Source organism: Dama dama, chromosome 22 (assembly GCF_033118175.1).
Source record: "Dama dama isolate Ldn47 chromosome 22, ASM3311817v1, whole genome shotgun sequence".
In the NCBI taxonomy this organism is placed as follows: Eukaryota; Metazoa; Chordata; class Mammalia; order Artiodactyla; family Cervidae; genus Dama; species Dama dama.
In genome coordinates this window covers 11,878,411-11,901,331 of record NC_083702.1, presented here as the reverse complement: position 1 = coordinate 11,901,331, position 22,921 = coordinate 11,878,411, and the positions used below count along the sequence as shown (strand labels likewise).

The window sequence follows — 22,921 nt, the reverse complement described above, 5'->3', positions numbered from 1 at the left end:
CAGCCCCTGAGAGGCTGTGAGCCCTCCAGAGCAGGGGATGGGGGCTGAAGTCCAGAGCCAGGTGCCCCCCCCAACAACAGTGGTCCCCTCCCTACTGCCCTCCATCCTGAGCGGCCCCCACGCTAAGCAGATGCCCCTGCCTGGCCACTGCTGAGGACCCGCGGGTGCTGTGCTCCGACTGGGCTCGCAGGGCCAGGAGGCAGCTTGGCAGCTGTATGGAGCGGGGGGGGGGGGGGGGGGGGAGGAGGCAGGAGAGGCCCCTGGTGCCCGAGGGAAGCCCTGCTCTGTGATGAGATTCCAGGGCTCAGCAGGCCCCCAGCAGCTCCTCCCACCTCCTCAGCGTCTGCTCGGCTCTGCCATTGGCTCCTGGGCTCCCAGAATTAAACCGGCTGTGGGAGGGGGAGCGGGAGGCTGCAACCTAGAGCCACCGGGGGGACCCATGTGGCCGCCCTCTGCGAGCAGCATCACAGCCCCCCTCCCGGCTGGCCTTCCCCACCTGGTGCCAGGCCCAGCTGTGATGGGGCCCTTGGCCACATCGGGAGGGAAGCAGGGAGCGCCTGTGCCATTGGGTTGGGGCGGGAGCGGGTCCCCTGGGAGGCGGAGCCCCCCCTCCTTGTCCTTGGCCCTGCAAGCTCACCCTCTGCCCGGCCTGTCTCCCCACTGCAGCACGAGCCCCTGAGCTGATGAGCTTTTCCCCAGATCTGCTGGAGGCGGAGGACAGAGCACAGCCGCTTCCCCACTAGGAGACCGTGGAGGGAAAGCAGGGGGCTGCCCCGCGGCGAAAGCGGACCTGGGCCTCTCCCGCGACCCACCCACTGGCTGACCCACCGACTGCCCCTGTGCTGGGCCTGGTCTCTGCCTCCCCGGGGGCCATGGTAAGAGTGCAGTGGGGTGGGGAGCCAGGTAGCCCTGGCTTTCAGCACCTGGGACGCGGGGGAGACCTGTTCACAGAGGAGGCCACATGACTCCAGACACGTTCAGGAGATCATGCAGGGAGATAAGGAGAAGGGGCAGGCAGAGGATGGGGGCTGGGGCGGCGGGGGGGATGGACGTCTCCTGTATCTCCTAGCCCGGAGCTCAGTGCCGTCTGGGCTCCTTCTGAGGGCTCCCGGGATGCCCGCCTGCACCTGCACGCATCCTGACTCATCCAGGGAGGCTGAGGTTCCTGGGTTCTCAGCCCCCTCCCTCCCCTTCTCCCCCAGCCAGGGAATCAGAGCTGAGAAGAACAGGAGAGGAGTGTAAAGAGACACCGGCCACCTCCACAAGCCCTGGGCTGGAACACCCGATGCCCGCTTTGCTCAGCTCTCTCTCCCACTCTCTCAGGACTGACCGAGCAGACGGACGGGGGCTCCTCTCCCCGGAGGTGCAGGGCCTGGCAGCTGTGCAGCCACCATGCTGGCCCCGGGCGGCCGCCCTGGGCCGAGGACCTGGCTCACTCTGTGGAGGCAGATCTCTTGTGAGTCGGTGGAGGGGGAGCAGGGTCGGGCATCAGGGCTAGCGGGGGTGCAGGGACCATCTGCCCAGGTGTCCGTCACCAGCCCTGCCCTTGGTTCCAGGGGAAGAGCCACCTCTGAGCTCTGTGGTGGGCGGATCGGGAGCGGGGTCCCACGTGCAGTTCTGTCCCCTTAGAAGGGACTGCTCCTGAGCCCAGGGGCCCCAGCTCCATCTCTTAATGGCAAATCTCTTGTCCTGCTTGGCTGCAGGCTGAGTGGGCCTGGAGCCCGCTCTTAGGGCCCCAAGATGGAGGGAACCAGTGCTGGAACACAGCGCTGGAAGGGCTTTCGGGGTGTGGTCCAGGCCCTCCCCTGTATATGGGGAACCTGGGCCGCCCACTTCCCACAAGGGAGACTAGTGAGCGGTCGGGTGAAGGAAGCCCTGGGAATTCTCGCACAGCTGACAGGTCAAGGCCACGGGGTTAGAGGTAAAAACCGTCCCGGGGGCACGTCCCTACACCTGACCTGCCGGCGCCTGGTCAGCCCTGAGATGCCACCGCCCCACGACATAGGCGAGCTGAATTATTCACCACGCAGAGCGGCTGAGCTCCGAGATGCCCAGCTCCCCTTTCAGCCTCCTTCTAGAATCACTCAACACCTCGCAACACATGGCTCTGTTTTCTTGTCACCAGAGCTTTCACGCCGGCCTGAATTTCTCAGGGCAGGGGGACGGTGACCTCTAGTCCCGTTGGTCCTTCTGAATGGGGAAGGGCTGAGTGTTTCTCTGGGCAAAGTGGGGCCTGAAGGAAGGGAGGCTGACTTCCGAGTGGCAGGGCGGGGGGAGTTGGGCAGGCTGCCTTGACTGCAGTCAGCTCAGAGGACGATAGGTCAGCGGTCCAGCAGGTGACCTCAGGTGGACGGAAGGGCCTCCAGTTGGCATCCCCGGCCCTACCGGTGCTCATTTCCCCACTGAGAACAGAGAGGCTCAGGTGTCAGCCTGGTCAGGCCTCTCAGGTGTCACTGACCCTCCAGGAAAGGGGGTGCAGTCCTGTCCTGTTCCCTCAGGCCCTGCCCTTTGGGACACCAGACACCAGACCCCTGCTGGACATAGATTCAGAGCCACCCCCTCCTGGACCTGGTCAGGGAGGTGTTGCCTCTCCCAGTGGAGCCAAGTGGTCAGAGTGGGTCTGAACTTTTCCATCACTCCTTGGCTGGGGCCTTCCTCTGGGCTTGGCCAGCGTCCCTTCCTCTCCATGGGGATACCCAGGAGGACAGCAGAGGGGGCTTTGCGTTCACTCTTAGAAGGGTGGACCCCGGAGTGAGCTGCCCTGAGGCGGTTTTCTCTGAGTGACCCCCTGCAGCCCCGCCACAAGGGCTCTGGGCAAACCATGAGACCACGAGAGGAACGCTGCCACCGGATTCCTCCTGCAGAAATTGGGGACGGAGCCGCCCGCTGAGGGCAAGGCCTAGAGCGAGAACAGATGTGGGGCGTGTCCGGGCCCAAGATTTCTGTGGCTCGCACCCCAATGTCCTCTGCGTGGAGGGGGAGCTGGCGTCTCACCCCGTCATTTCCACAGTGGTCTCGGGATGGGAACTGGGTGCCAGGGCTCCCTCCTCACCCTGAGGTGCTGGCCCGTCTTGGATGTGGGATTACTGCAGGCCGGGGTGGGGGGGCTTGGTGTGCCCCTTGGTGCATACAGCACAGCCCCCACCCACTCTCTGTGCAGCTCTAGATGCATGTCGGGGGTGGGCACCGAGAGAAGGGAAGAGAATCCTTCCCACGGCAGTGCCCCTGGAGAGGGATGTGGAGGGTCCCCTCACAGCCCCACGTCCTCTGTCGTGTCAATGTCTATCATGTCGGGGGTCCAGGCGCCTGAGGGGACCCGCCACAGGGGATCTGTTCACGTGAGGGTGCTGCAGGTACTGAGTTCTGTCTCACGTGGTCAGGACACGCTAGTGCACGCTTGTGGGTGGGCCATGGGGATCCTGGCAAGGCCCTGTTGTGGGATTTGCACGAAGGGGACAGCAGGAAGAGGTGGTGACCATCTGTCCCTCTGTCCCCCGTCCATCCCCCAGGGCTCGCCTGCTGGATCGCCCTGTGCGCGGCGGAGGCCGTTCCCGCCTGCCCCTTCCCCTGCACGTGCGACGGCCGCGGCCTGCAGGTGGACTGCAGCGGCCTGGGCCTGACTGCGCCACCCCCGGACCTGCCGGCCGCCACGCGCAGCCTCCTGCTCCTCAACAACAGGCTGAGCTCCCTGCCTGGTGGGGCCTTCGCCAACTTGTCGGGCCTGCAGCGGCTGGACCTCTCCAACAACTTCCTGGACCGGCTGCCGCGTGCGGCCTTTGGGGACCTGGCCAACCTGACGGAGCTGCAGCTCCGTAACAACAGCCTCCGGGCCCTGGACGCCGCGCTGCTGCGGCCCCTGCCGCGCCTGCGCCACCTGGACCTGTCCCTCAACGGGCTGGCCCGGCTCCCGCCCGGCCTCTTCGACGGGCTGCCCGCCCTGCGCTCCCTGTCTCTGCGCGCCAACCGCCTGCAGAGCCTGGACCGCCGGACCTTCGAGCCCCTGGCCGGCCTGCAGCTGCTGCAGGTGGCAGACAACCCCTGGGAGTGCGACTGCCACTTGCGGGACTTCAAGCGCTGGCTCGAGTGGTTCTCCTACCGAGGTGAGTGCAGGGGAGGCTGGATGGGCCAGCAGCAGGCAGAGGGGCTGGTGCTGCTCCTTCCTCCCGTGTCCCCTCCGCTCCGGCCGCCCTTCTCTGCCCTCTCTCTCTCCAGACTGACTCCCTGCCACGTGCTCTCCCTTCTGTGGATTTTCAGGACGGACTTGAACACACAGTATAATTGACCCCTGGGCATCCCTGGGCCTGGGGAAGAGGGGATGAATTAAAAACACCTTCGCTCCTCTGAATAATGCAGCCACCTCTTACACACCCACAGTTTTGGGAGGTAGAGTAGAATTCAGATCCACAGATGCAATCCCATTTGCATTTTGACACTGATCTCAACTCCTCCTCCCAAGAAGTTCTGTTATCAAAGCTTTGGCTAAGAAGCCCAAAGCCTCTGGTTTCCAGTTCCTTCCCTTCCTCCTTGCGTTAACCCCAGGCAAGTCCTAGAAAAAGCTTCAAAATGATTAAATGAAATGGACAGGAGGGCAAAGATGTAAGCCTCCTGGTTAAAAGCACCAGATCTGGGTTGGCTTCATGGCTCTGCCACTTACTAGCTGTGTGATCTTGAGAAAGTAGGCTAGCCTCTGTGGCTGTGCCCCCATCAGTGAAATGGGGCAAATAACAATATCTGCTTCAGAGAATCTCTGTGCAGATTAAATCGGAAACACGCGGAAAGTAGCTGGAAAAGTGCTCAGTGTAAAGTGGGTCTGCAGTAAAGCTTACTCATTTATATGTCCACATGCTTGCTGGTGGAAGTCATAATATTTAACCAGGCTTAACTAGACACATGACCAGCACCCTGTAGGGCTCCAAGAATATTTGCTAAATGAATGAATTGATGTGAAAAGGACTCTAATGCTTTCATCAGGCTGACTCCTTTTGTTTCAAAGTGTTTCCACAATCTCATTATTTGCTTAATATTCTCATACATTAGTTAATTAAAAACATTTTACAAATGATGAAGTGCCATAAAATATTAGTCACTGTGGTAATTTCTCCCATTTTTTGTGAGAGGAGAAATAATAATGAACATTTGTATAGTTTCCAGTTTCCGAGTATCTTTCCATACCCATGACCTGCTTGACCCCTTAGAGCAGCTGAGATGGTCATTCTTATGACAGCCACGAAAATCGAGCCTCGTGAGTGATTACGTGACTTAGGTCCTTTGCATAAGATGACGTGGCTGGGAAGGAGTTGGCCTCAGGTTTTTGGAGCAGGAAGGTGAGGTCGCCCCATCTCCATGGCCAGTTCCCGCCGGCACAAAGGCCCTGGACACATTTCACGGGGTATAAGCCTTGCACAGGCAGTTGGTGGCACAGAGGATTGGACAACCAGACTGATGTGTGACCTGCAGGGGACGTCCTTGCCCCTCCAGACGGTCACCGGTCACAGGGAAGTAAAGAGCACGGAGGGGAATGTACATTTTAGGAACTTTTCACTGTTGGAGCTATTTTCCACCCTGCATTCCTCCAAAAGACACCAACCAAACCAAAACAAAGAACGTAGGCTTTTCTTGCACGCGGGAAAGACTGATGTCTATTGTGTGGGGAGTCTGCGGCAGCTGGGCTGGGTTGGGTTGGGCGCCGGCAGGGATGAGGGGACAGGAGCCCAGGCCCTTCCAGGAGGGCAGGCAGTGCCTGCATCTCGGTCTCCGGACACTGAAAGAGGCCCAAAGGGGGTGTCTGGGCAGCTCCCCTCCTCTCGCCCCACCTGTGTTCTGCACCCGCCTCCCCCAGGTCAAGTCTGGCCCGGCCATCGTTCGGACGAGCCTAGGCAGCCTTTGTGGCCCTCACGCCCTCGTTGACTCTGGCCCCTCCTCTGCTCTGGGGGTCTTCGGAGTCCCCTAACAAGATGCCTCTGGGCTCAGGGTGCTGCGGCCAGGGCGCTGATGGGGCCACAGTTGCTCTAAGAAGGACACCACCCTTGTGGTTTCTCCTCTCCCTTCTCCAAGGAGGTACCTTAGGGACCAAGGTCCCTCTTGGAGGAGTGTGGCTCCGACTTCTGCCCTTGATGTTAGTGGGAGGAGCCCGGGGGCATGAGACGCTGGGGAGAATGGTGCTGGGGGTTACAGACGGGTCAGCAGGGATCAGGACAGTGTCTGGGTTACAGATGGGTCAGCAAGGATCAGGCAAGGAGGAGTATGGACTGCATTTGGCTCTCTGCCCCTCCTTCCTGAGCACTGGGCGGGGAGTGGCCGGTTTGACTCTGGGGAGCAGGCAAGGTGGGGATGTCTGTGTGCTTCTCTGTCAAATAGGAACAGGAACATTGTCCACGTTACAAGGCTTCTGCATGGATTAAATGCCATCATGTGTACCCGCCTCACCGGCTCTGGGCTTCATACACGCTAGTCCCCCGCTTTCCTCTCCTATCGCCATGACTGCAGGACTCACCGCCTTGCTGGTGGAAACTGGTCCTCCTGGGCCCTCCACATGGAACCTGGGGCTGGGAGAGGGACTGCTGGTTCTCATCCCACCTTTTCTCTCTCCCGATGCAGGGGGGCGCCTGGACCAGCTGGCCTGCACCCTGCCCAAGGAGCTGAGGGGGAAGGACATGCGCATGGTCCCCATGGAGATGTTCAACTACTGCTCCCAGCTGGAGGATCAGAATAGCTCAGCCGGGCAGGAGGTCCTCGGGCTGCCCTGCACCAAGGCCAGCCTGGAGCCTGCCAAGCCCAAGCCGGGTCCCGAGCCCGAGCCCGAGCCCAGCACCGCCTGCCCCCAGAAGCAGAGGCCGCGGCCTGTGAGCGTGCGGCGGGCCATCGGCACAGTGATCATTGCGGGCGTGGTCTGCGGTGTGGTCTGCATCATGATGGTGGTGGCCGCCGCCTACGGCTGCATCTACGCCTCCCTCATGGCCAAGTACCACCGCGAGCTCAAGAAGCGCCAGCCTCTCATGGGCGACCCGGAGGGTGAGCACGAGGACCAGAAGCAGATCTCCTCCGTGGCCTGAGAGCCCGCCAAAGAGGGTGGGGGAGCATGCTGGCTCTCCCTCTGCCGTCCCCTTTCCACCTTCCTCACAGCCTCCGCGGACTCTGAGCCTCCGGAAGTCACCAGCGTGACCAACTCCTCCAGGGCCCCCCAGAGTTCTGGACCGCGGGCAGAAAGGACAGGTGTGCCACAGAGGCTCCTGGGCCTGGTGCCCCCATGCCCCTTCAGCCTTCCCTGCAGTCACAGCTCACAGCCTGTGATGCTCCCCACCTCTGGCTCGACTCATCTCGCCTGCATCTGGGGTGCGAGGCCGGTTTCTGGGACTCTCTTCTGAGCTGGGCCGATGTTGGGCCCAGCTTCCAGCGGCTGGTACCAACATGTTGTCAGACCAGCCCTGCCATTGGGACCGGTGCTTGGAAACCCAGCACCAGGCCTTGGCTGACACCACCAGGCCCTGCGTTACCGACCTCCCTGCCCCACTCACTGGTCAATTTCCCAGTTGCTTGGCGTTGCACTCACAGTCGCATGGGGACAGAGGTCGTAGGACCTCGGAGAGCAGAGCCAAGCCTCCCCCTTGGTCTTGGCACCCAGACCACGCAACCTCCTGCTTGCAGATGCAACCTCCCGCAGCTGACAGGGAGAAGCCCAAACCCATGGCACGAGGATTCCTTTCAGATCCTCTCCAGGGGCCAAGGTGGAGCTGCTGGATGAGGCTGCTCGTTACCATGGTAACCCACTCACACCTCTCCTGCTGGGCTTTCTGAGGACACCGCTGGTCCAGAAGCCTCGAGGCTGCAGTGTGTGTGGACGGCGGGCCCTTGGGGGGTCCAGCTACAGACCACCGACTGGGCTTGTCCTCAGAGCTGCTGAAGTACATCCCTGCCAGGCCCTGTGGGGACCCCCACCCCAACTCCCGCAGCCTGCAGCCCCAGAACTGTTGCTCTGCACCTTCATCCCCCCGCCTCCACCTTCAGCATCCCTGGGCCTGTGACCTCGGGGCGGGGGACTGGCTCATACTCTGTGACTGCCCTGCCAGCATATCCCAAGCAGATGCCGGGAGCAGGGAAAGCCACCTGCGTGCTGCTCAGAGGTGTCATTGGGGGGGGGGGGTCCCTTTCCCAGCGTTCTGTCTGCTCCATCTGGCTTCCCACAATCCTCACAGCCCCTGGACTGGGGCCCAAACCAGAGCACGGCCCTGGGAGCCCGTCTCTCTCTACCCGTAACCCCCAAGCCACCACAGGGACCGAGGCTGGGGGCGGGGGCGAGAGGGGGCAGTGCAGGCTCTCCTTGCCCAGGTCTACCCCCTTGGTCAGTGTGATCTGAGGTGAGTCTGGGGCTCTCTCTGCAGGACACCAGCCTCCCCAAGCTTATGAAGGGTCGGGTGCCATCAGGCTGGTTTCTGGCTCTGAGATGGGAGGTTTTGGGGGGGTGGGTACCCAGAACACGGGTCTGAGGCAGGACAAGGACGGGGCTGCCGATCGCAGGCTGCCCACCCGGCTGGCCACAGTCTTCCTTCTTTTGAGGTGCTGGCTGACACCGGATCTGGGGATTCGGGGAGTGGGGGAAGGCTGGGCGTTGTCAGTGGTGGAGTCTTAGCCTGAGATAGAAGATTTTTAAAGGCAAAATTATATTTCTGGTTTGTTGTTTCAGATGACCAATAAAGACTGTATTTTCCTACGTGTCTCCTGGTTTCCTTGGGTGGGAGGTGAGCCTGGAACTGGGAGCTGGTACAGCGTCCCCAGGCAGGGGCATGGGGTGTCCCCAGTCCCCTAAGGTGGATGGAAACTCCCGCCCGAGGCCTGGCTTTGGGGCACCCCTGGAAGGGCAGTGGGGGAGCACAGAGACCCAGGTCTGCATCAGCCCTGCCGTGAGCCTGGCCACCTTGCAGCCAAGGGCTGACACTGTGGGGTAGGAGGTGCACCTATGCCCCAGGGACCCTGCTGTGTGATGGAAGAGGGGCTCCCCAAGGGCACTTTAGGGGGCCGGGTTTCACCAGCCTCAGGGGAGGTCTCTGGGTTTGCAGGAGGTGCCCCATTTAACGTCCTGTGCTTTTAAGACTGACTCCAGGGACAGGCCGACAGGACTTGGGGCTCACACAGACGACCTCTCCTAAGGGTTCAGCAGGTACAGGATCAGAATTATGGACTGGAGACCTGGGGATAGTGGCCAGGAGAGGAGGTGGGCAGGAGGACAAGAAGGGCTCTGGGTGGGTCGTCCACCTGCTGCCCGAGTGACCCACCTTGCCTGACTGGCCTCTGGCTGACTGGGCCTGGCCTACACAGGTCACAGTCTTCAGACCAAGATGGAATTCTCTCCTAACTGGGAGCCCTCCATTGGATGATCGCCCCACCCCGCAACTCCCCAGCCCAGTGAGACAGGAGCAAACCCTAGGGAGAAGAGAACTAGTAGGCCCCTGTTCCAGGAATTTAGCTGGACCCCTTCTGGGGAGGGGGTAACTGGGGGGAAGTCCTAGCTGGACCCCTTCCTGGGTGGGGGGTAACTGGGGGAGGACCCAGCTGGACCTCTGCCTGGGTTGGGATAACCAGAGGGCGGTGTCCCCCTGTAACCCTGACGGGTACAGCAGAGCTGGGAGACCAGTGCTTGTGGGGGCAGAGGACAGGCCCCCGCAGCCTGCACAGGTGTGGGTAACACACAGGTGCGCTGTTCTGGGCACATGAGGTCTGAAGGCCTGCCGGGCTCACGCAGGCGCAGATGTAGACAGAGATCCTCCGACCACAGCCACTGTGCTGGGGACACAGCTGCAGATGATGGCAGCCGCACATGATGCTCTCGATATTCCCCAAGCAGGCCTGGCACTCACAGAGACTTGATAGTGGGTCCTGATCAGAATGATACATTCCTAGAAGTTTTGCATAAACTCTTGAGAAGCAGCTGCTTAGCGGTCAAAGGATCCCTCCTTGTCCACCTGCCTGGCCCTTGGCTGGCCTTGAGGCTGTCCTTCCTCCTCCTCCCCTGCACAGACGTGGGGCGTGCGGCCTGCCTGTGAGCATGTGTACGCTCACATGTACACAAGGGAAGGAACCACCAGGACAGCACTCAAGGGGTCAGGGAGGCTGAACCACAGGCCAGGAAGAGGAAATTACAAAAGGAGACTGAAAGAAACATAATCGAAGGAGAAAGGTCTCCAGCGCCCCAGCCCCATCCTATCGCATCCGTGCCCTCCCTCCCCGGGAGCGTCAGAGCGATTGTCTGCAGCGAGTTAAACCACAGGCACCCGGACACGGTTTCCATGGCAACCCCTCCCGGCTCTAATTCAGCACTGAGTTAAAAATGATATCAAATAATTGGAGAGAGCAGGAGAGCACAGCCAGCAGCCTGACCCCCCATGCCTTCCCTTCACTGGGCGTTCAGGTGTGCGGGAGCCGAGATGATCACGTCACAACTGGTCAGGGGGGCAGGTGGGCCACAGACTCAGCTGGGGCCCCGGGATGGTCTCTAGGGCCTGGGATCACAGCCCAGGTGAAGGACAGAAAGGGACAGAGCAAGTCCCTCCTGAATGCCCTGCTGCACAGCCTCAGGACACCTGTGACCCACGTATTTGTGAACGAGGGTGCCAAGCAACCAGACCCAGCCACTCGCTCCCGCTTCATCCAGACGTGGGTGGCACTGTGCCCTCGCTGGGGCAGGCAGCCTGCCTGCCTGGTGGCTCCTGCCTGAGCTTCATCCTACACCCAGCCTGGGGGAGAAGACGCGAGGGTCCCGACCCCCAGCGCTGGCCCCCAACAGCTGCGGAGTCCCCCATAAGGCAGGTGCCCAACCCCAGCACTCAGTGGTGAGACCCCGAGGGCCTGGCAAGTCTGAGCCTTGGAGGTTGGATGCAGGACCCTCATTGCACAGGCCTCAAGGCTCTTGGACAACGGTCAAAGGAGCCAAGGACCCTCCTAGGCTCCAAGAAGCTGGGGCGGCCTAGGAGTCTCCCTGGGCGCTCTCGAGGATTCTGTCGCCAATTACAACACAGGGTTGTGACCCCACACCTTCAAGAGGTGATCTGAGCTCAAATTCTAGTTCATTAACTATTAGCCGTGAGGCTTTGGGCAAATGATGTTTCTGGGTCTCAGTTTCCTCATCTGTAAAATGGAGCCAAACCAGATCACCCCAGGGCTGGATGAGAAGGGGCTTGGGAACACTGGACTTGCCTAGGGGCTTGGACTTCAGGGTCCGAGTCATAAGCCCCCTCTTCCCTTTGGTGGACAGTGGGGGCGGGAACAGCACGCAGAGGGTGGGAAGGAGGTCTGGGTGGTCTCTGTCCTGGGTGACCTTGAGCAGATCTCTTCACCTCTCTGGGCTTCACTTTATGCATGAATACTGTTAGATCTGAGGCGTCACGGTTTTATAAACAAAATGACTGAGGAAGACTCTCCTCACTCCCTGGCCCCCCATTTTATTTGTACAGACTGTGGCCTTGCAGACCACACGCAGGGCCTCCTGCAACACCTGAGCCTTGCTCTCAACTCTGTCTCCCCGCCGCCCGGGCTTGTGGCCCTGGGGCAGCCCCTACCTGCAGCAATGGCCGTCCTGTTGTCCACGCTCACGGCTACAGCTGTGCTCACCGTCACCACCGCAGGCTCGCCGGGACTTTCTGGGGGGACAAATTGCCAAGTCACATTTTCAGCACCTGAGGAGGAGCTGAGGGTGGGGCAGGCAGGGGAGCCCGGTAAACACCATGTTCCCCAAGAGAATGAGGGGCTTTCAGGGGACTGCCTGGTACTACGAAACTCTGTTTTTGTTGAGTGTCTCCTATATGTGCCCTAAAGGCGGGGTGCCGCCCACCTCTCTGTGCAGCTCTGAAGCTGCCAGGTGGTCCCTGCCCCTCTGAACGGTGTAGCATTGCCAGGTCCCCAACTGCAGACTGGCCTGCTTGCAGCTGCCCGCTGGAGCTCAGGGATCCCGCTGGAGCCCACCCAGGGACTCTTGTGGCATCTCAGTGCCCTATTGAGTGGGAGATGGAGTGTGTTCCCCGACAAGGTGCTGGCTGACCCTGGGTTGTCCTTCATCAGTCACGTGAGTCAAGGTGACAATGACAGCCCCTTTGGGAAGTCAGATGCCAGGGCTGCATGGGGCCCAGAAGGCCGGCTGGCGTCTGACACATTCACGGAGCCCCCATAAACCCTGGGGGCCTCCACGTCACTGCCCGCCTGGCAGCTGTGCTCTGGGGACTCGGCCAGGCTCCGGGGCCCACCTGGAGGTGCAGCCCCAGCTCCGAAGAGAGCCAGGTTGCTAGGCGCGGCACCAGCTCGAGCTCTGCATCCGCACAGGGCTTCTGCACTGAGGGGTGTGGACAAGCGCACCCGTGGCTCCTGGACTTCATGTCCCTGGACCTGCTCTTCAGGGTGCTCTTGTCCACGGGGTCAAGTTCCTCACTAAAATTCCCAAGAAAGATGTACAGTTTTATCATGTGCTCTCCTGTTAGAATGTATTTCATCAGACACTGCTAGAAACAAATAGGTCATGAGACTCCTAGTGTCAGCCGTGAGGAAATTTAAATCAACCACTGGTTTCTCCTATTTGCTGTTTCCATGCCAGCACCACCCATCACACCTTGCTGGGACCAAGTATCTCAACTGAAACGGAAAATAACTCTGATTCTAGGAACTGACTCTATGGAAGGTTGTCATGGGGTCTAGGAATTTGCTATGAGGAAGACACAAGGGAACACATGTCTCTGCATGGGTGACCCTTTCTCTCCCTCCCTTTTTCTAAAACGGAAGCCGGCTTCCCTCGCTTGCTTCTAGAAATGTCTGGAGGATACTGATGGGGTGACCCCCGTCGTGTCCCCTGGCCGCAGTCTGCTTCCAGGATAGACTCACTGTACGTTCTCCAGGGGCTTGGAAGGGGACACCTGTGTGAGGGGTGGGGCCCTGATGACATGGTCTCTGGGGAAGTTGAGGGTCTTAGCACCTGGGTCATCGGGCAGCTACCCGGCCGCATACCTGGCTGCATGAGCCAGCTACCAGGGGGTGGAGACAGGGCCTGGGGCTGGCTCCAGCAGGGGGACTGTGGGTACGGAGGCCACAGGCCTGAGTCGCCAGGGCTCTGGCAAGACCCTGCTCCGTGCTGGCAGTCCTAGCACCAACTGCAAGAGACAGCTCAGCTCGGGCCGGGCTTGCTCCAGGGCCAGGCGGAGGGCTGAGAGTCAGCCTGGGGAGGCGAGCCTCCCCTCACCCTACAGCTGAACCCCTCCCACCTCCTCGGGGTCACCCATTAAACCAGTTGTTTTCTCTCTCTGCAGTGGGGGGTCGGGAATGTATGCGGGTCCCCTTGCTGGTCCCCAACTCTCCCTCCTTGCCTTGCACTCAGCTCTGCCCACTGCCCTCCTGCTCACCACCCCCTTCTCTTCAAAGCTACCAGCAGGCTCATTCTGGTGACAGTGTGGGCAGGAGGGAGCCTGTCATCCTGGGGGGGGGGCAGGGTGTCACCCCAGAACCTCTGAGGACCTCACGGACCTCCTAGACATACGGGGAGGAGGAGGTGCCCCTGAGGCTTGGGCTCCATGTGGGAAGAGGCTTCTCGTGGCGCATCTTGGGGTCACAGCCTCCCTCCTCCCCACCACCACCTTACACACAGCGAAGTGTGGTGAGACCCTGGCCCTGTGCCCCCTTCCCCCCAACTGTGTGGTCCTGGTGAGCCTCAGACTCTCCCTGTGTAAGAAGAGGCCATGCACACCAGATGAGCTACGTGTGGATAAGCGTTCAGTAACGCGATCAGAGGTTGGACGGGAAGGCATCTGCAGGGCGGCTGTGGGAGGGGCCTGGGCCTCCCTCGCCCTCAGCTCAGTTGGGGGCGGCTCTCGCTGGGCTGCCTGAGGGTGGTTGTGGTGGGGGTGGTGGACAGGCACCTTGGAGGGAGGACAAGCCTCCACCCCAAGTTGACCCCCAGCCGCCCTCCTCTCCTTCCTCCACTCCTGTCCCCTCGGCTCACTCGGCCTGATGGACGTGGATACTTCCAGGCCCTCTTGCTCACTGTGCAGGCTCAGAGCCCCACAGAGGGGACTCGTGGACCCTCTCTGGACCACAGGCTCTTCAAGTGTGAATTGAGAGAGTAATGTTTTGTGCTTCTGGGGTCCAGGCTGTCCTGAACATTGTGCAGCTTGCTTGGGGCTCTGTTGAAGCTGCTTGGCTTCTTTTCTGGGCCATCTCTTGCAGTGGAGGCTGGGTTAGGGGTTGGGGGCTGCAGTTCTGAACCCACCGCTGCAGCCCTTGGACTAGCAGGCCTGTGTTGGCTGGGGCCTGAGGCCCATTCTCCACCCTCCTCAGGCCCTTCAGCCCTCGATGACCTGGCAGCCGGGAGGCACCCTGTTATTACTGGGAGTGGCCATGGGGCTGGCCAGGTCTCAGGGTTGCCCTCCTGGGAGATGCCAACAGCCCAGACCTCTCATCCCCACTGTGGAATAAAGTCTATTCCTTTCATGGTATGAGCATCTGTCAGAGACACTCAGAGGTTTAGAAATAGAAAATTCTTAGAGGCCAACTGTCCCAATAGCCTCTTATGCAGAATCTGGGCTGGAATCCAGCACTCTGACTTTTGGGTCAAACCTCTCTCCTTTGTTCTAGCTGAACTTTTAAATGGCATTGTTGACTGATGACCAGGGAATGAAATGACCTTCCCTGGGTGCAGGTGAAGGCCAGTGGGGAGTGGACCCTGAGGTCTGGATGGTTGTCTTGTACTCTTGGGGGGAGAGGGGATGCCCTGGCCATGGAGCTCTGGGAGTGGCTTACCTGGTCCTTCTGCTGAGCGGAGGTTGAAGACCATGCTGCCAGGAGGATGCTCGGCGGCCTGGCGGTACCACAGAGGGAAGTGGTCCAGGGTGAACATGCTGTCCTCATCTGCCGGAGTCAGGAACTTCCTGCAAGGACAAAGACCTGGCACATCCCCTAGATCTGGGAGCATGGTCTTCCCTGTCTTCTTGTTCTTACAAGGTCACCGTGGCCGGGCCAGGGGAATGACTCCCCTCTGCCTTGGCGGACGTGTAGGCAGGAAAGATTAACCCCTGAGTGGGCATTGTCCCAGATGACGCTCCCTGGCAATTCCCGCCTTTTCCAGAATCAGATGCTGGTGCACCAGCAGGCACACTGTAGGAAGATAGCGGGGGTTCTGCCTAATGAAAGACCTTCATCTTCCTGTAAACTCTTTGTGTTTCTTCTGGATAGACACCCTAATTCTTCTGTTGGGCTAATTAGCGTGTCTGCGGGAGGAAACCGTATAGTCACAGAGGGACATATGCATGCGTGCTCAGTCGTGTCTGACTCTGCTCTTTACGACACGCTGGCGGACTGGTCCTAGGTGGGCTGGGATTTGCCCGGAATTCAGGCTTTGCCAGGAGTGGGGCTCCTCAGACTCAGCACCGTGGACGTTTGGGGCAGACACCGTCGCGGGCCGCCCCCTGCACTGTGGGTGCACAGCCGCAGCCCTGGTCTCTGCCCGCTGGATGCTGGTAGAAAGCCCCTCTCCCCCAGCTGTGACAACAGAAATGTCTCTGGACATTGCCCGGTGAACCTGGGGTGGGAGTGGGAGGCAGAATCGTGGGCTCAGGGCGGGGGAATGTTGTCAACAAGGATGGCACGGCCAGATCCAGCCGGTCACTCAGAAACCCATCCCAGTGGGAGCCCACGTCTGCTCCCCTCTTGGGGTGACTGTCTCCCTCCTCTGCTGGGGACCTATCCAGGATGGTCTGAGCCTGGGTGGCAGGTGGGCTTCTCTGGCTCCCCAGTCTGTAGGACCCAACCCTTTTTCCCCCCACACTCCTGGAGTCCAGCATCAGTCTGCTCACTAACTACAGCGACACCCCAGGGACTCTTCTCCTGGTGTCCGGCGGCACTCACTTGTCGGAGACCTTCTCGGAGCCCACAAACAGGCTGCTTCTGAGGAGGCCGGCCCGGGTGCCCAGGAAGGCCATGTCCACCACTTGCTCGGACTCACTGTGGGCAGACAAAGCAGGTGTCATCACGCTGGGCCAGGGCGGGTGCCAGGGAGGACCCACAGGCCCCTCCTAGAGCCAGGCCCTGTGGCTGGTCTCTTGGGGGCTGCCGGGCACTGGCTTTTGCTGTTGTGAGATCCCTGAGCATCACCGGCCCTTGCTTGGGGTCCCCTGGGCCTCGACCCACTGCATGCACTCAGCTTTGGGGTGGCGGTTGGCTCTGGCAGACAGAAAGAACTCAGGAAGGGAGGTTTTAGCCCCAGGACATAAGGAAAGTAACTTCTCATACCCAGTACATGCTCAGCACCGTGTCCCATGAAGCTGGTTTCATATATCTGCCTTATTCCTGAGATTGGGAAGGCGCAGACTTCCACGTCTACCCAGAGAAATCCGGGTGGACCAACAAGATCTGGGGAGGGCCCGCGGGCTGGAGGGCTCTGCGCCTTCTCACAGGCCCAGAGCGGCCCTATGGGGACCATGCCACACAGGAGGTCGTCACCTTTTAAAAAATTTCAGCTGTTTTTTAAAAATTTACCTTTTATTTTTTGGCCACACTGTGCAGCACATGGGATCCTACATTGACAAGCGTTCGAACCCATGTCCCCTGCATTGGAAGTGCGGAGGCTTAATGACTGGACCACCAGGGAAGTGCCAGATTTCAGCTTTACTGATGTATAACTGATATAAAATTGTAAGGTAGTTTAAGCATGTATCATGGTGATTTGATATATGTATCTATTGTGAAAGGATTCCCTCCATTGTGTGTGCATATGTGTGTGTGTATGTGTGTGTGTGCGTGTGTGAACATTTACGTTCCACTTTCTTAGCTCATGTTAGTTACAAAACCCAGTGTTCTGAATAGAATCACCACCCTTAGTCCTTACTCATCTTACAGCTGAAGGTCTGTGCCCTTCCCCCGTCTCCACCCCCACCGTCCCTCCAGCCCGCAGCAATTGCCTTTTCACTGTTTCTGAGTTAGTTACCTTTTTAAAAAAGATTGCATGTGTAAGTGATACTACACAGTATTCGTGTGTCTCTGTCTGGCTTATTTCATTTAACCTAACGCCCTCTGGGTTCATCAATGCCATTGCAAATGGCAAGATTTCCTTCTTCTTAAAGGCCGAGTAAATGTCCATTGAGTACATACACCACATCTCCTCTTGATCCGTTCAACCTGTTCCTCAGGTTGTTTCCATGTCTTGGCTGCTGTGAACAGGAGCATGTAGACATCTCTTCAGTAGTCTGTCTTTGTTTCCTTTGGATAAATACCCAGAAGCGGGATTTCTGGATCATGTGATAGTGCTGTTTAAATTTTTGGAGGAAACTTCACATTATTTTCCACAGTGGCAAAATCAGTTTACATTCCCACTAACTGTGCATAATGGTTTCCTTTTCTCCACATCCTCACAAACACTTGTTATTACTTGTCTTTTTTATAATAGCCATCTTCCAAAGATGATTGTGTTTTTTTTTTTTCAGTATTACAGTGAACCCAGGACTTTAACGTGTTTACTGTGCTCTGATCCACAGCTGTTGTTATCACATCTGCTGCCTCTTGTCTGGTGAGTCCACCCATGCTGTCCGACTGCCCCTCGTCTGGCTGGTGAGAGCCTCTTCAGTTTGTCCCCAATGTCCTGTTAGCACTACCTCCTTAGTCTTTACTGACTTGCACCTGGGATGACGAGATACTCCCGGCTCATTCTGCCCACCCCTGCCCCGGTCCTGGAAGCAGACACTTCTCCAGGGGTCACTGGCTCATTTCAGTGAGGGCTTCTTAGAGTGGACATTGAAGCTCCACATGGTTGGGTCTGGGGTGCTCATTGAGGTTGGTCCTTTAAGCGGACAAGGATCTCCTCTTTGTTTCTTTCAGGGAAAATACATCGTGAGTTCATTGATATTTCCAATCCATATTTAGTGTTCCATCTAAACTTCTTTGATTTAAAAAATATGCACCGTGGGGCTTCCCTGATGGTCCAGTGGTTAAGACTTCATCTTCCAGTGCAGGGGCTGCAGGTTTGATCTCTAGTCAGAGAGCTAAGATCCCACATGCCTCGGGGCCAAAAAACCAAAACACAAAAAACAGAAGCAATATTGTAACAAATTCAGTAAAGACTTTAAAAAGGGTCCACATCGAAAAAAGCTTAAAAAATGTTTGTGCCTCTTTTCTAACTGGCTAAAAATCTTGTTCCTAACGACATTAGCAACACTATTTGCTCTGTCTATCCATGTAGTTTGGAATAACGGTGCCAATAAATATAGTTTCTAGAAGTGTGCTTAATGGAACACAGTTTTTAAGATTTTCATTTTATTGAGTGTTTACAGTTCCGTGTTTTCAAGTCCCTCGACAGAAGTCCCTGTTGTGTGGTTATTGATTCATAACCAGGTTTGTTTCACTTGCTTTCAAATTTTCAGCGTTTATTTTTTAAATTTAATTTCATTTAATAGTGACATGATTTACACAGTCCCAGAGTCAAATATGCAAATATGCAAAACAAGACACGTTCAGAAGAATCTGTTTCTGTCTCCATCCCTCTGTTCCTTCATTCTTTTTAGTAAGCCTTTTGCTTGCTTGTTTATTGTTCCATTAAAAGTATGTGAGCATATATATGTAAGCACGTGCACGTGCATGTTTCTATATGGAGTTCGATGTAATCCCACTTGTCGGTTTTTGCTTTTGTTGTGCTTGCCTGCGGAGACAGATCTAGAAAGATCGTGTCAGGACTGATGTCTGGGCTTCCCTGGTGACTCAGTGGTAAAGAATCCGCCTGCCAGTCCAGGAGACATGGGTTCGATCCCCGATCCAGGAAGTTTCCATACACTGTGGGGCAACTAAGCCTGTGCTCCACGGCTGTTGAGCCTGTGCTCCAGAGCCCGGCAGCCACAACTACTGAAGCCTGAGCACCCTAGAGCACAAGAGAGGCCACCACCACGGGAAGCCCTGAGCACCATAAACGGAGAGCAGCCCCCGTTCTCCGCAACCAGAGGAAAGCCCGCGCAGCAGCGAAGACCCAGTTTATCCAAAAATAAATAAATAAATACCATTATTATTTTTTTTTTTTAAAGGCTGATGTCAAGAAGCACACTGCCTATGTTTTCTTCCAGGAGTTTTATGGTTCCAGGTCTTATATTTAAGTCTTTAATGCATTCTAAGTTGATTTTTGTTTATGGTGTGAGACAGTGGTCTATCATTTCTTTTCTTTTCTTTCTTTTTTTTTTTGTGTGTGTGGCTGTCTGGTTTTCCCGACACCATTTGTTAAAGAATCTATCCTTTCTCCAGTGTATATTATTTGCTCCTTTGTCAAGTTGGAGTTATCCACGTATTTCTGGGCTCTCAATTCCATTCCATTGATCCATGTCTGTTTTTCTGCCAATACCATGCTCTTTTGATTACCCCAGGTCATCTTTCCTGACGCACTCCCTCGTTAAGAATATTTGCTCCTCAATGTCCCCCTGACATTAAAAACATCAGCTAATTTTTGAACTTGGAAACATAAAGACTGTGCCTCTTCTCACCAAATCCAATGACCACCTCCCCCCCGCCCCCCACCGCCCCATGGTAGAAGGCAGGACAGTACAGGGTGCCAAGAGTCCAGACTCTGATAACAGGCTGTCTAGTTTTGACTCTGGCTCTGCCACTAATGAGGCAAATGACCTTGGGCAAGTTGCTTATCTCACTCAGCCTTGGTTTCCTCATCTGTATAATGGGGATAATGAAAGGATCTATTTTGTCAGGTTGTTGTGAGGATCAAATGGTTTCATGTACACTAAGTACTTGGAACAGTACTGGCCCACCGTATTCTTCATTCTTTAGTTTCATTTAATTTTGAATAGGTAACACAGGGCTTCCCAGGTGGCTCAGATGGTAAAGAATCTGCCTGCCAATGCAGGAGATGGGGGCTCAATCCCCGGGTCAGGAAGATCTCCTGGAGGAGGGCGTGGCAACTCACTCCAGTTATTCTTGTCTAAAGAATCCCAAGGACAGAGGAGCCTGGTGGGCTACAGTCCATGGGGTTGCAGAGTAGGACACAACTGAGGGACTGAGCATGCACACACGTTCACATGGGCTCAACACGGTACCAAAAATTATATAGAGAAAATCTCTCTGTCCTGGGGTCAGTTGTCTATGCTTTTACCTGGAGCAGCCAGTCCTACATAGGCTTCCACAGATTTATATATGTACACATACCCCCTCCCTATTATGTTTCTGCCCCTTTAACAGAAACAGGAGCATATCACCATGCACTGTTCAACGTCTTGCTTTTTTAATTAAGTGCTTGTTCCTGTAAGATTCTGTTGGTGTTTTCAAGAGGAAGCACTGATTATTAAATGTCTAGGAGAGGTCTAGTGGATGTTGACTCTTACTGTTCAAGAACGGGTGTGGCCCCTGCGTCCTTCAGCTCAGCAGTGCCTAACCCCTTCCTGGTACTCATGTGTGCACTCACACACTCACATCTGTCTCTTCTTTCCACCTTCCCGTGAGACACCAGCCCTCCAGGTGAAGAGGAGCAGAGGGAGAGAGGACTCACCGAGGTCATGTTTGTACCACACGCAGCCTTGACCTCACCTGCTGGAAAGGGGGCCCCAAGGGCTTGAGCTACGCTGTCTGGGGGCACTTTGGCTGATGCCCACCCCCCAACCCTACCCCCACCAGTTGGAGCCTGGCACCAAGGGAGGGGTTCTGGGAACTGGGCTACGGGGTATGATGTGGGTGTTTTCTCGGTGGAAGCTTTGCCAAGTTCCTGCTGTCCTGGGGGGCTGTGAAGGTCACGGTCTTCCCACATCTATGAGTGTGACCCTCCACTTCTTTCCACCCTCCCCTCTTCTTAGGCCAGAGGACCTGGGTGGTCTCCTGAGCTGCCCACCAGGTTGTGGGAGGCCCTGCCTTGACCCAGGGACACTGGGGGTGGGACCCCAGCCGCACCAGGACCTACTCAGAGCTGTTGAGGGCCAGCGCCGTCCAGTACGCCTCCATGGGGGCTGTGACCACCGCGTCAAACAGCGCTTCCTGCAGCAGCTCCTCGTCACCTGGGGCAAAGTCCAGAGACCACCTGCTTACTCCCCCACAATCATGTGGGCTCAGCTCCCACCCCCTGCCCAGGAGCCCTGACCCTCAGGGCCTAGAGGTGCCTCAGAGAAGGTTTGAAGCACTCAGAGCCCGTGCTCTCTGCTGTCTCCAGAGGCCGGGAGGCCGTGTCCTCTGTCCTGGTGTGTGGGCACAGCTCAGCGATTCCCAGGCCTCTCCAGCTCTTGGCTCCGTGAAGTCAGGAGGCCTGCCTGCCAGCCACCCCTGCCTCCCTCTCCCCAAGAACTGGCCTCGGGGCCTCTGCATACCCTGGTCTGATTGTTTCCACCCTGTCTCTGCCTGGCTGGCCCTTTCTTTCCCTCCCTTCCTCTAAAACGTTTATTGATGCTTATTGAGGTGAAATCCACACAACGGACACCCTACGGATGGCATGCAACCTGGCATTTACACTTGCACAGAGACCGGCAGCCCCCCTCCACAACACCCAGTTCTCATGGCCCCGAAGGAGAGCCATGAGGCGGGTCCTTTTACCCTCAGCTTGAGTGACGCCCCTGATGAGGGCCCCCCTTCCCCACACAATACCTACTTACGGCCTCATCACCCCTGCAATGACTAGCCTACCTCAACTCAAGTGCTGGTCTTGTCACCTGGCTTCTTCCCCCAACCACAGACTCCGTAATTGCACGGCCTGGTCTGTGGTCATCAGAAGCTTCACTGATAAACACCATCACCCCCGCCCCGCCTGGCTGGCTGGAGAACGTGTCTGGCACAGACTTGTGGGTAGAATGAATGAATGAATGAGGCCTTGTTGGGATGGCACAGGAAGTGGCGACTTCTCCCGGCGGGACACTGATGTGGCAGGATGATCCGTACCTCTTTCTGAAGACGAAGAGGTGGGACCCCATGGAGGGTGGTCCCGCATTCATGCAGGGACTTGGGGTTACCTGGACCCGGCTAAGGGAACACTCACGGATCACAGGCTGCAGGAGATGAGGATTTGAGGGAGCCTCACCTTGCCTGCTGGCTGGGGAGAGGGGGCGGGGGGCCCTACTTGGTGACAGGGACAGATCTGATGGGCAGGCCAGTGCCCGTTATTGTAGGCCCTTAACAGTCCCCGGGGGACAGAGGCTTAGAGGGACCCTAGTACCGCCGTTGGGACACAACTGTGGCCTTGCAGGTCTCAGAGCCCTCGTCACTGGTGTGGCCCTGGGGGGCTGGCTGTGTCCTCTCCTTCGAGGGGGTCTCTCTGGTCTCCCTGACCCATCTGTGAGCTCTGCAAGCATGGTACTCCAGCCCCCCCCAGCCCTCCGTCCCCACGGAGTCCCGAGCTCGGGCCAGGGGACACTCACACTCCAGGGCAGGGTCCTCCTGGGTCAGGAAGCGCACCACAGCCTCCAGCTGGCTCAGCTTGCGGTGCTCTGGGTCGACATCCGTGATGCAATAGATCCTGGAAACCCAGCGGAGCCCGTTGCCCCGAGTCCCCACTGCCCCCCATCCCCGCTCTGCACCGCGCCAGCCCCCAGGTCCTCACCAGTCGCCAGCCAGGCTCAGGTCTGGGTGAAGCAGGTCGTGCAGGCCTGAAAGCAGAGTCTGTGTTTGGTCCGGGGCTCATGGACCCGGCACTCTAGAAGCAGCGTCAGGGGCGGGGAGGGCCAGCCGCATCCTGCCGGGTTCTCAGGCAGAGGTGGGCTCAGCATGGAGCCCAATGGTGTCATGGTCATGTTGTTCCCTAAATGCCTTCCATCCCAACACCTCCTGTCCGCACCCTGCCCCTTCAGACTGACCTCGAGGAAGCTTCGGCTTGCCTGGCTTCATTGTGCCCAGCTGAGCCCAGGGCCGTGCGTGTCCAGGGCCACACCCTCAGCACACGGGCCGCACCGGGACGCACAGGCCCCTCTGGCTGCACGGCCCGGCCCACAGAGCCCCGCCTGGG

General features: G+C 57.8%; 2 protein-coding genes across 2 annotated transcripts in view; one reads left to right on the top strand and one right to left on the bottom strand.

The window, feature by feature from the left end:
* The window catches only part of CACNA2D4 (calcium voltage-gated channel auxiliary subunit alpha2delta 4), a 64,855-nt gene that overhangs the window by 17,919 nt on the left and 24,015 nt on the right, over nt 1-22,921 (bottom strand). The window contains exons 21-26 of the mRNA XM_061123929.1: nt 22,520-22,565; nt 22,338-22,435; nt 20,897-20,990; nt 15,871-15,966; nt 14,767-14,894; nt 11,550-11,630 (exon numbers count right to left, since the gene is read on the bottom strand). Coding sequence (XP_060979912.1) covers nt 11,550-11,630; nt 14,767-14,894; nt 15,871-15,966; nt 20,897-20,990; nt 22,338-22,435; nt 22,520-22,565 — 543 coding nt within the window. The remainder of the gene's footprint in view (nt 1-11,549; nt 11,631-14,766; nt 14,895-15,870; nt 15,967-20,896; nt 20,991-22,337; nt 22,436-22,519; nt 22,566-22,921) is intronic.
* On the top strand, nt 1,393-7,052 carry LRTM2 (leucine rich repeats and transmembrane domains 2). Its single transcript, XM_061124051.1, has 3 exons — nt 1,393-1,456; nt 3,510-4,100; nt 6,598-7,052. Exons 1-3 carry the CDS (start codon nt 1,393-1,395, stop codon nt 7,050-7,052), a joined length of 1,110 nt encoding a protein of 369 aa, XP_060980034.1.

Bases quoted from the DNA above. Each gene is read 5' to 3' on its own strand.
- LRTM2 (XM_061124051.1), top strand. From the start codon at position 1,393: ATGCTGGCCCCGGGCGGCCGCCCTGGGCCGAGGACCTGGCTCACTCTG. The intron at 1,457-3,509 runs GTGAGTCGGTGG...TCCATCCCCCAG, and splicing joins TCTGTGGAGGCAGATCTCTT to GGCTCGCCTGCTGGATCGCC. The intron at 4,101-6,597 runs GTGAGTGCAGGG...CTCCCGATGCAG, and splicing joins CGAGTGGTTCTCCTACCGAG to GGGGGCGCCTGGACCAGCTG.